The following is a 12,674-nucleotide window of genomic DNA, read 5'->3' as shown; positions in this document are numbered from 1 at the left end:
AGCTGAATATTGACATTCTTACAAGGGAGTTTTGTCAGCTTCCTAGGATTGGTTTATGTGAAGTTGTTTTTTTAGCATAGGATTCTTTCTTCTCTCCCTCCTTTCCATCTGTGTCTCCAGGGGTAGAAAGCAAGCCACTGCTAAGTTTGGGGATTGAACTAACCTGAGCACCAAACTAAGATGTGGCCAAGAGGCCTGAAGCTGTGCCTGCCCTCTGATTTTCAGGAGGGGTCTTGCTTGACATCACATCCATACCAAGGTGCACCAGGACATGCTCTAAGGATGAGGAAAGGCAGCCTTTCTCACAATTTCTGTATTTCTGGTGGTTTCAGTGGTCAGTTCTCTCCACAGTTCAGGCTGGTTTCCTCACACAAACAAGAGTAAATGGAAAAAATAAATAAAATAGAAGCCAATGCAGTCAGAGACTGAGCGGAGCAAATGCCATGTAGAGAGGAAGCACCTTTGGTGGCTTTAGAGATGGATTTTGGATTTTAAACAGGTTTGAAATAGCTAATGGGTAGCAAGAGGAGGAAATAGATGGGTTTAGTGAAAGGCAAAAGGTGAGGTTGTGCTGGCAGGTTTATAATTCCTGTTGCTCTAGACTGTGGATGTAACATGTACTGTGCAGCCAGCAGGGCCTGCTGTCAGGTGTCCAGTTCATGCCTGGGAATGCAATATGATCTGCATGCCAATTAAGTCAGTCCTAACATGGGTTAGAGGAAGAAGGCTGTGAGTAGCTGTAACTTCACCTTTGATATGTTATGGTTTATTCCTTTTCCTTGTTTTGATTTCAGCTGACCAGCCCACCCTCAGAATGTGTTTACACTTGAGACACTGGACATTGGGGCTGATTTGGAAGCCCAGTACAGGAATACAGGAGGCACCTCAAATCCTGAGCCCCAGAGAAGCTGGGGCCAAGGGATAGTGGTGCAAAGGAAGGTGAATTGTAATGCAAAGAGCAGCCTTTTTGCTTTCAATCTGCCAAGCTGGACAGGAGGAAGTGGCACCAGGCAAATTTTCATCCATCTCTCCCTGACACCCCTTGCGCACGTGTGTGGTGTGGGGCCAGGGAGCTGATTTCTTGTAGTTCCAGCTGATTTCTTGTAGTTCCAGTGCCTCCTTGGGCTCAACTGTACTGTGCCCTCTTCCTCAAGGTAGCAGCATAACACAATCAGGTTCTGAATATTACTACAGAGATCACAGGAGTGTAGCTTGGAAGCACAGAATACTGAGAATTGAAAAGTCTAATCTGTCCTTTTTGAAAGCTGTCCAATTTCTTTTTTATTTACAGCATTTGAACCATTTCACAAATTGGAAAGCAGCTAACCAGCCATTTCACAGGCAGATTATGATATGTTTAAGAAAGTCCAAGGCATTTGTCTGAATGCAATTGGCCATCTTGCTGACTAACATCTAGATTGGAGATATTACACACACAGTTGAACAGAGACTATTTGAAGATGATGGTTTTCTTTTATTGAGCTGTGTTTGTAGCTTGCAACTGTTTTGGACAGTGGTATAAGCTGACTGCCTGGCTGCAAAGGACTCGTCACATTGATTGGGTAGATGAGAAAATGCTGGGGCGTGAACAGTCACTTTATGATTCCTGCACTTGATTCCATTCTTTGCAAATGCAGAGGTGGAGAACTGCTGGAGAGAGACTGGCTCCATCTGGCACTGCCTCTGCACAGTGCACACAACTTGTTCAATTAAAGATGGAGAAGTGCAGGCAAAAAGTGGGAAACATACATTAGATGAAACTACATCTGTTGCCATACAGATGGAAAAAATTTGGTTTCCCTCTTACCAACTACACATTTGCTTTTTCTGCCTAGAAACTAAAAGGTATGTTTCAGCATGCATGGATAGAGCATACATGGTTTAATTAATTAAAAGATAAAAAACCCCCAAAAAGCTGGCAGTCTGAGCCTCCAATAAATCTCTTAAAGCTGTGCTCGTGTGTCTGCACCCTAATGTGGTCTGAATGAAAAACTGACAGCACCTGTTACTCAAATCAAAAGTGATTTCTCTAACAATGGGATACTGGGGAATTCCTTCCAGGCTTCTCTTTAATAGAGTTTGAAGGATTCAGGTTGGAAGACAGTGCATAAGATCTGCACCACTGGCTCTGATGGATGTGAATCATGCCAAGGGACAGTGATTGTTTAGGAGGTTAGAAGTTCACTCCATACATCCAGTAATAACACACAGCTGGTATGTCCTTAAAAAAAAAAAGATCGTATGCTTCTTTTTTTCCCCTGTGTGAAGCCACATGTGGATTGGAAAAAAAAAAAAAAAAAAAAGAAAATCAGATTTTATACATTCAAATCCAGAAATTCAAAGTAACTGCTACCACATCTGACAGTATTTTTGAGAACTAGAGTGAATCGAAGCTAGAGTGCCTAAAAATAGCCCTTGAACTGAACTCTAAAAACTATTAGATTTGTCCATTTATAATAAATCATGATCTACTGTCTATTAGATCATCTCTTCTGTAATCTTTTCCTATGGGCATAGTTCATGTGCATTTCTAAAAGCATTACAGCATGATGTTGAAAGAAATGCTCAATTCTTTTGTGTCTTGTGCACAATGGTCCAGGTAAATTTCTGCATTCAGAATCAGTTGCAAAGTCTGGAACAAGCAATAAGGCTTTAATACCCTCAGTGCATGGTTGCCAGAGGGTACTAGAGGTTCACAAAGGTGAATTTGGCAGAGGTCCTGGGCAGGAAACCAGAGACTTTAGGAATTGTCTTCTGATAGAAGAGGACCGTGGTGAAGACAACAGGTGATGCTCCTGTACTGTACCCATTCATCTCATGGTGTTGCTAGATATGTGCTGTAAAATAACAGTTAAAATTTTGTCTGATATCTCTGAAGTTGCGTATTTTTAGCAGGATCCAGTTTCTTGGAGAAGAATGGGTCAGAGAGAAAAAAAAGAAGAAAATAAAGAAGTATCTTCTTTTATTCAAATGACAGCTAAATTGGGGACCTGACATTAAGAGCTGTTTGGAGACAGAAAAAGTATTAAGTGCTGACATATGCACACCCCCACAAAAGTCCTACAGAAGCATAAAATTTGATATTTCACGAAAATGCAGTCAGGCTGCTGTTTGGGTTCTTATTTTTTTCAGGCAAAACCTAGAAATATGCAATAATACTGACAATGTTTTTGACAGAACAGCCTTTCTGTAGCAATCCAGCATGTGGAATGAACTGTTGATCATTGTCAGAAATGCATAGTTTTGAGTCAAAAGGGCTCTACTCTGCAAACCTTTTGCCTGTTGAGAATGGGTGCATTCAGTGGCTTTTTGGATGTATTGCTGAGAGTGGTGCTGCAGTGAAAAGTACGAGCTGGGGCAGTTTGAGTGAGCTTGAGCATGTTGTGCTGATTTCTCCCACTTTGGCTCTCGTTCTTGGTTGTTTATGTTAAATGCTGAGACTGAGACTCAGAGGAAAGTCCCAGCGTGTTAAGTGATTCCAGCTTGAAGTGCCTTGAAACAACTGAGTCTGCACCATGTCTTGGACTGCTGCTGTAGGCTTCCTCTCAGCACAGGAACTCAGCATATGGCCCATATCCATTGCAGCATCTGCACGAGCCCAGCAGAGCACTCATATGTGGGCAGAGTAGCCTTGGGCACAAAAAACTGATCTCCTGCTAGAAGAAATAGGAAAAAAAGAAAATCCAGGAAGTGATTTTTCCATTTGTCAGCTGTCCACAAGGGAATGGCTGTTCCTTCTCTCAGATCTCTCAGATGCAGCATCTTCCTCTGCTTTCCCTCGTTCCCTTGTGTTAGTTAAGAGGCAGGAAAAGGAAGAGCTGTGTATCATACTTGATGTGCCTTTTTCACAGCACAGGGCTGTGTGCAGTTGTGTTGGTGAAGACAACATGCCACGTTGAGCACTCTGGGGCCACTGCATATGTAATCTTTCCATCAATGGGTTTTGCAAGCCTTTTGTCAGTGTCAGTAAATAAAGCTCCACAATCCCAACTTCCCCAAAAGCAGCGTGTGAACTTATGTTCACACGCAGGATTCTGGCTCAGCTTCTCAAAATAATGGCATGTGTGAGCAGAGGGGAGAACTGTTCAGATGTTTGATGTGAGGCCGACTTGGCCTTCGCCTGCAGTAAAAATAAATCATAGTTGCTCTCAAACACGTGGACGGAGCTGTACATAATTTAGGGGCTAATCTCACCTTGTCGGTTCCCTGGCTCGCAGCTCTGGAGTGGCACCAGCATGTGGCTTTTGGTCTTCCAGCAGACATTCACCATGAGAAGGTTTTGCAGGGTGATGTCTTTAACATAGGCTCAGTGTAACTTTGCAATCCAACAATGTGTTAATGAGTTGGTGCTGTCTGTGTAGGTGCTTCTTTTCATCATCCTCTTCTGTTACCTCACGTGGAGTTCTTTGAAAAAAAAACATGCAAAAACAAAAAAAAAAGGCGAAAGAAAGTGGGAATATATTTACTTTCAAATACTACTGTTTTTCTAGGGAGTTTCAGAAGATGTTCTGAGATGTGTTTGAAAATGCCTGTAGAAAATTAATTCCCATGAGATGCATTTATGTGACAGGGAAGAGAAAAACAGCTGTGATATAATCCTCCAATTGTATTAGGTTTGTGGGGTTTTGTGATGCTTCTTTCAACGCATGCCTAAACCTTCTTATTTGCTATGTAAATACAACTTGCACCATCTTCCAGTGGAAGAAATGATAAAAGGGATGCTGTAAGCAAAGGATGTGGTCGCCAAATATGAAAAGGGCAAAACTACAGGGAGGGACCTCCAGATTTTGTGCTTCTTGCAGCCTTCCCGACTCCTTCAGTGCTCCTTTTATCTATGAGAAGCAGCAACATGTATAAATGGAGTCTGGACGTGCTCAAGAGAACGCTGGCATTCTTGCTGTTGAGCTGCTGGATTAGTTGTTGCTCACTTGGTCCTGCCCTGCTTTAGGTGCAGCACAGGGAGCAGACAGGGCCTCCTGGCTGCCAGCACCCCATCCCTTCTCCTTGAGCGTCAGGCTCAGGAATGCAGGACTCGCCAGAGAGTGAAGTCATCGTGGTTTGCTTGGACCTTGAGCGTGGAACTTGGAGTGCAGCCTCTCCTTCCAATTACGTGAGCAAGTGCTGGCTCGTAGCACGCAGCCTGCAGGCTGAACCTTTGGATTGTGACCCCAGGGGGACAGCTTGATGGATGTCTCCTGTCATCCCTTACCCCACCAAAGCCTGGGAGCCTCACCCAGGAAATCCTCTCAGCAATTTCTGCTCGAGGGGCACCTAGTTATCTTCACTCATGGGACAGAAAGTGCATGATATCTCTGATTAAGTATTATTGAGTACACCGGGTTATTGGCTGGAGACTTAGGTGCCAAAATTTAAGAAAAATGAGAGAAAAGGTAGCAAATAGCCTTTCTTGCAATCAAAGCTGCTTTTGTGATAGGAAAACACTAGTCAGAGTCATTTGGGAAAGCAGTCTCCTATGTCTGGGAGCACCAGGACGAGGTGAGCAGAGCATTGAACCACATTGTGGTTATATGACATATGGTGGAGTTTCTTCATGACAAATACAAAGTGCTGGTCACTTGTCATGTCACCACTTCAGGAAGGGGGAACAGAGACAAATGGGGGAAAAGACTGTCCATTATTTATATGAGATTTTTTCCCTATGAGCAAATCTCTATCATGATTTTCCTTCCACAAAGAAAAAATCTGCCTCCACAAGCCTGAGCTCTATGAGGAGGCTGGGAAATAAAAGAGAGAAGGGAAAAACCTAAAAATTTCTATTTTCTTGCTAGTCAAATGTGCCCTGAGTAGAGAGAGGCTCCTCTGGGAGTTGCAATTGCTCCCTTGTGGACGCTGGAAATGTTTTGGGGTTTGTTTTTTTTTATGGCTGCAGCTTTAATCTGAATGATGGCAAAACTTAGTCTTCTGCTATTACTGCCAGCTCTCTAGATAGAGCAGGAAAGAAAAAAGTGAAGTATCACTTTGGGGTGTTTCTGGGGAAGAAATGTTTCCACAGTCATAAATTGTTTTCTTGGGAGCACTGAAAATTCCTATCCCAGTGCTGTGCTTCGTGGAATCAGAGTCAGCAAAGTCTTGGATTTGTAAGGAATAAAAACTGAGTCTTATCCAAAAACTTTTAACAGCTTGATGTGGCAATGCATGGTAAAATAAACAGTGAAAATAAAATAATTAAGTTTCTACATTTCTAGTTGTAGTAGTGTTGGAGTTTTTTTAAAGATGCTTGTCTTGGAGCAAAAATTGTCTTGTGAGACACTGTTTGAAGAATCCCTCTGTTGAAGCAGTGCTGCAGCGCTGCTTTCCCCCAGGTTAAAAATTCACAGTTTATTGGCAGCCTGAGTTAATCTGGAGGTTTGATCTCTGTTCTGTGCTGCAGGATTTAGGTGCTTTTACACAGGTTGCAGTCTCTTCATGGTTTTGCTTGGATTTGAGAATCATTTATATGTAAATGATCCTGATCCCCTGTTCTTTACCTCCTTACCAATTAACTTGGTTTTTGAAGCACACGGTTGTGTGAGCAAAATTGGCAAGTGGTGCTTCCTGGTGAAAAACTGGGTGGTGTTAGCATGGTGATCATGATTGCTGGAGCTCATTACCAAGTTGACTCTTGGAATAATCAAACCTTTGAACTCAGCTCAGTGGTATCCCATCCGTCTCACTCCGTTAGGCAACTCGGAGGCAGCTCTTTCATGTCATCTTACAACTTGTCCTATGTAAATGGTGGATGTGTTTATTTTCAAAAGCAGCCAGAAAGCCCAGTGGAACAAGAAAAAAGTTGGAAGAACAAGCCCTCAAAGAGATTTTGACACTGGTGCCAGGGGGTTTATGAAAGATAAAACAGCTCATTTTTTTATGGCTGAAGGAAAATGCCATTAAATCCCATGTGCCTATCTGCTACAGTAAACTTGCCAGAGCTATTCCAAAACCAGCATGCCGTGGGATATTCAATGATTTTCAATGAAAACTAGGCTTAAAAATGCAGATCTCCTGCATGTGGATCAAGGGGAGCTCCAGGGTGCTCAGTATATGTTTCTATACGCTCACACATGACTGTAAGAATTATTTTAAACAGGGTTTGCTAGCTTTGACTTTGAAACTGCATCCGCTGTATCTACTCAGTTCCTTTGTGTGTGGCATAGGTAATTTTGCAGAAGGAAAATAACTTGTTATTGTAAGAGTAAATGGGAAACATTTTACAGGTTGCTATCTACCAGGCTAATCTATATTATGAAGAAATAAAACCTACTTCTATTAAGTCCTGTTGCAGTAAAAGTGTAATATTTTCTGAAGTTCTCTACAAATTTTAGTCCTCCGTGTAACATCAGGGGGAAATCATTGCTTGGTGACCGAATGCAGCTTTGAGCAGAAACTGGAAGAAATCTGAGAGAAAAGATCCTGCACAAACGTGCAGGATCTGCATGGTTTTTGCATTGTATTTTTCAGAATTCATTTAAACTCAGGGTTCACGGTGAAAGGGAGGTGGTAGGAGAAGGCTGGAAAACCTGATCACTGAGTGTTGAAGACTTGTTTTCAGATTAGTGTCCTGGTGCTCAGGTGAATTAGTGTAGAAACTCCATTTCCTGTTGGTGGACATGGAGCAGTGACTGAAGGCTTTTTGGATCCTGGTAGAGACAGGATGGTAGTGAGGTGTTACAGCATGGAAATCAGAGTGAAAATGGATCAAAACAAGCCTTTTTATATTGCTTCTTTACCTGCATTTCACAGTCAACCCAAAATTTTCTCAGGCAGGGATTGAGGGGGCAGTTGCGAATATCTGGCATTGAACTGGAGTAAAAGTTTTATGCTGAGAGAAGCTGGAGGGTGCTTATCTTTGAGAGAGGTAAAGGAGATGGGAGAAGCAAGTTTTTCCACAAGCTGTGTGTGACATAGCAGGGGTGATGGGGGAACAGTGAGGGGCAGCCTGCTTCAGTTCCCCCACCTGATATTTCAGGCCAAGCCATAGACAGATCCCTGTGAAGCTCCAGTCTGTGCAAGCACCTTGGTCTAAACAGGAGGTTAAATAAGGTAATTTTAAGTTGGACATCCCTCAATATTCCCCACACACTCAGTACTTGGTGCAGCTATTGCACGATGTACAGTGGGTTAATGCACTTCTAAAGCAGGTTCCCCACCTCTTGCTGCTTGACTGCTCATTGCAGGTTTTCAATGAATTAGCCCTCTGAGCATTAAAGTCTCCAGGATCTGGCTGGGCTGACGTGCTTTTCTGCTTGTGTCACGTGGCCTCCAGATCAAGGGGCCAGGCATTGCTCTTGGGATGGTGCAGCAAAGCACGAACCTCAGAGAAAATTGATGGCTTGCTCCAGAGTGCAGCCTTTTGTTCATCCCTCTGTGCACTTTTGATTTTGGGAATAGATTTGTGGTTTGGTTTTGGGTTTTGTTGGTTTTTGTTGCCTTTTTTTTTTTTTTTAATTGCACTATGGAAAACATTTTTCTGTCCAAACCAGCCGGATCTTCAGCACCACTTAACAATTAAAAGCACTTCTCTGTTAGGTGTTCCCTAAAAGATGGGAAGTAAGATTTTTGCATTAAAATACCAGGAAGAAAAATGGTGAGGGTATAAAGTGCTGCTTTATTTTCATCAGATGCTAGTGCTTTTGGAAAATCAGTTGTGCTCCAGTGATCATTACCCCCCTGTGTGTTTCTCTCACTGTTTGCTCCGGCTTGTCTCGGAAAGGCAGCTTGTACAGAAAGCCTTGCCTTAGTCGTAGCTCCAGTTACACCGTGCAGGGCCCCGCAGCCATCAGAGGGGACATCCTCAGGACCTAGGCTTGAGTATCCCTTCCTCTTTCTAACCAGCTCTGCCTTGGTTTCAGGAGTATCCACCTCGGGGGCTCTGGGCCCAGGGAGCACCACCGCCAGCACCACGCCACGCATGGCCACCAGCACCACAGGCCGCACCACCACCACGTCGGCCTCGGGCAGGAGGAACAGGAGCACCAGCACGCCGTCCCCCATGGCCGATGTCCCTGATGAAATGACCACACACCTGCCACCTGCCTCCTCCCAGCTGCCTCCAGCCGGGGCGGAGAGCTGCGACCCCATGGAGGCCCGCGACATCATGTGGTCCCGCACTCGGCAGGGCCAGCTGGCCAAGCAGCCCTGTCCCTTGGGCTCCATAGGTGAGGCAGGGAGTGGGAGGACACAGCAGGCTGTCTTCACTTGCTATAACACTTTGTCAGTGTGCAACCAATACTAAAAACCCTTTGGGAATGTGCTGGGAGAGCCTGTGCTTCCAGAATTGTGTACGATGAGCCTTATGTGGTTTTGCCTGTATTTGTAACCCCTGGACTCACTGACTGATGTGTTGGTGGCTAATTCTTTGCTTGTTTTGCTAAGAGAGGGGACAGGGGAGGAAATCAACAAAACTTGTACTTTGAAGCTCCTGAACCAGTGTGAGTGATTTTTTTTAACTGCAGCCAGCATCCAGTATGATCAGCTGGGAAACTGGAGGCGGGGAAACAAAGCCAAATCTTTCAAAATGGTTTATTGCTTATTGGATTTTGCTCCTTTTCTTCTGCTCTTCCCACAATTGTTTTGTTGAAAAATGTTGCTTTTGGAAATTTTCTGTTCAATTTGAAACATAATTGCACTAAGAATGGGTTTTGGCATACGGTTTAGTTTGCTGTGGTTTAACAAATGCAGTTTTCTAAAAATAGTTATTTTTCATGCTAGCCTTGGTGTCCAGCCCCAAAAGTTCTCTTTCAAATAAGAAATCTTAAAAATGGAGGAAATTGCCTGAAAATGAGGGCTAAAGGGATCTGACTTGTAGAGGAGAGACTCAGTGTTAAATCTCCCCTCCTGGAGAGCCATTCACACCTGTGTGTATGAGTACTGACTCAGTCTGGAATTTAGTGAGGACAGACTGATAAAATATATGTTAAGGAATGAGGAGCGTGGAAAGGTATCAGGGGTGAGAATAGGTAAAGAACATTTTTGCTGTCTTTTCCAGCCCTGCTTGGTAAAACTAACGCCAAAAGTCTGATGTGATTGCCAGAGAGGGGAAAGGATATTCTGAACCAAAGCTGTAAAAAGGAAGAGAAGACGGAAAATGAAGGCTGGATGCAGGGAGTCCTTTCCTAAGCACAAGAGCTAAGGACAGGATGAAAATAACTAAGGAAAAGATAATAGCTCAACTTATGGATAGAGGATGGCCAATAAGCCTTTCCCATCTCTAGTTTCAGTGATTCACACAACTTGTTAAAAGCTGTAATACGTTAGCAGTGATGCACTTCTCTTTGTCTGAAAGGGTCTGAGGCATTTTGCTGTCTTTTCCAGCAGGGATTGGGTAGCACTTCTCAAACAAAACTCTCCTCTAAAGTCCCTCTTGACAGCTGGGGGCTGACAGTAAACCCCAGCCATTATATCTTGGCGTCTGTAGCATTCAAACTTTTGTGCGTTTCCACCCAAATGTTGTAATGATGATTCAGAGACGTAAAATCTTCATAAAGCAGCAAGGAAGATGAGGGTCTGATCCCAAATCACCAGTGGTGGGGCAGACCACTCAAGGTGCTGGCTCGGTGTTTGAGATCTACTTCTGATTTCTTAGTGCCCACCAGCTTTCCTGCATGTCCTCTGTCTGTAATTGCTGTTTGCCAAATTGGAAATAATATTCCTGCTCAACATCATGGGTCTTTTATGTCTTAGGGCCCTTAAAGGACTGAGATGATGGGAGACTAGGACACTGAGATGACTCAGAAGTCTGCTACTCAAGACCTGAGCACTAATAAGCTTCCAAAAGCCTTTGACATGGGGTTCCAGGGCCAAAATGCAACCAGTCATACTGAGCGCAGCAACTTTCCTATTACAGGTGTTGCAACTTTCCGGTGTCTCGCGCCTGATGGTATCTGGGAACCCCAAGGACCTGATCTTAGCAACTGCTCTTCACCCTGGATCAACCACATCACTCAAAAGGTAAAACTCTTCCCGTGTGTTGACCACTCTGAGTCTGCACAGTGAGCTTGCTCAGCTCCCTGCTTTTCTCACACAAGGAACCCAAAAGAATCAACAGTCACACGTAAAGCACAAACCATGCAGAGTAGCCAAGAATTTCAAGGAGAAAGCAAGTATCTCATGGAAATTAAGGCAGAGAGGGTAAGGGAAGGCAAAGAAGAAGGACTAAAGAGTGGAGTTAAACTAGAGTAAATGACATTTCTTGTTCGTGGCAAGAAGAGGGAGGAGGAGGTGGGTGGACATATGGAAAGTACTGAGTTGTTGAAAAAGGAAACGCCCTTTCATGCATCCTCAAGGATTTTTTCATGTCACGCAAGCAGAGGATAAACCCCATAGTTAAGAAATCTTTACCAAAGAAAGGCAGGCTCAATGTGAAATGTTTGTTTTGTGCCCCTGACTTTCTGTTTTTAACTTCTGCCCAAATTATAAAAGAACTGGTGGAATAGAAAACAATGCTGCAGTAATGCTTATCTTTTGACTTTTAAGTCCCTTGATGAATGTTTTCTAGCACTTCATCATTTATCAGTGTTAAGAGTGCATTAACATGTGACAATAGAAGTTCAAGACAAGCAGAGCTTATTTGGTAGCAATATGTTGAGCATTTTTGTTATTAATGCACAATGGTGCTTTCAGTTGATTTCATTACAAACAGAGACCAGATGTGTGTTTACGCCACAGAGTCTGTGGGCTGAATCTTTATTATAGCAGTTTGTGGGGATTTATTCACTCCTTTAGCCACAGTGAGCAAGTCCTGGCGTTTCAAGTGAGCTGTGCTGCTGCACAGTAGTGACACAGAGCTCCCAAAGAGCCACTGATCAGTGGGATGGGGTCACTCCACAGACAAGACACTTGGACATTCTCCTCTCTGCCCCCCATCTAAACTGAGACCTAATAATCTGTCAATTGCTAGCACTGGTCATCCCTATCTTGCTTTATCTGTGCAAGACTGTTCCTTGGTCCTGTGCAGGACCCATCCCTCCACAAAGGAAAACATCAATTAATGTGGGGCTGCTGTGATATGGCACAGCCAGTACAAAGCCCTTCTGTCCCTCTCCTGCCATACACCCAGCAAGCTGATGAGCACAGGCTGCCTTTGCTGGCATTAGCAGCTGTGTGCAGCTCTTGTTTTATGACCTACGTACTTCCCCTGGAGGGGTTAATATTACTTACTCCAGCCATAATTCACCCAGGCAGCTGGGAGACCTCTTGCTGCTTGGTGAAGATGACTAGGCCGTTAGCCATTAGCAGAGGGAAATAATAGCCTGTACTGATGAAATCGCCATCAAGGTTAGGCTTATTTTATTTGAAACCCTAGCTATCATTTGCGTAACAAATTGGCCCCATTTAATTTGTTACGTGCTTTCAAAGTAGGCTAAAATTGAACAAGGCAAGTTTTGAGAAATGCCCAGCAGGTTACAACTGGGACTAGATTTATTTTCTTTTTTCCTGAAGGAATTTAGTTATGTTCAGCATTAAATGCCTTCTTCTTCCAGTCAGTCGAAAGGACTTGAGGAATCAATGAGATGACCCTGAATCTAAGTTTTTTGCCTGAGTGGGAATTCATTGGGATCTTGAGATATGTGACCCAACCTCAATGACGACTGTTACAAAACGTCAAGACTTTTCAAGAGTGACTTTTGAGGGGAAAGCCTTGCAAGGCTCACCTAGGGGTTTGTGTTGGGGTTGCA

The 12,674-nt window shown here is 43.7% G+C and overlaps 1 protein-coding gene across 13 annotated transcripts in view; it reads left to right on the top strand.

Annotated features, from left to right (window-relative positions):
* ADGRL3 (adhesion G protein-coupled receptor L3) overlaps positions 1–12,674 on the top strand; it is a 491,811-nt gene that overhangs the window by 377,766 nt on the left and 101,371 nt on the right. For all 13 annotated transcript variants that reach the window (XR_010027766.1, XM_063156653.1, XM_063156644.1 and 10 more), the window contains 2 exons: positions 8,850–9,155; positions 10,844–10,947. Coding sequence is in view for 12 of the 13 variants with exons in the window: in XM_063156653.1 (XP_063012723.1) it covers positions 8,850–9,155; positions 10,844–10,947 (410 nt within the window). In the remaining variant the exon portion in view is untranslated. The remainder of the gene's footprint in view (positions 1–8,849; positions 9,156–10,843; positions 10,948–12,674) is intronic.

The sequence above is a fragment of the Melospiza melodia genome, chromosome 5 (assembly GCF_035770615.1).
Source record: "Melospiza melodia melodia isolate bMelMel2 chromosome 5, bMelMel2.pri, whole genome shotgun sequence".
Classification (NCBI taxonomy): domain Eukaryota; kingdom Metazoa; phylum Chordata; class Aves; order Passeriformes; family Passerellidae; genus Melospiza; species Melospiza melodia.
Note: the sequence above shows the minus strand (reverse complement) of the source record. Positions and strands in the feature narration are given on the sequence as shown.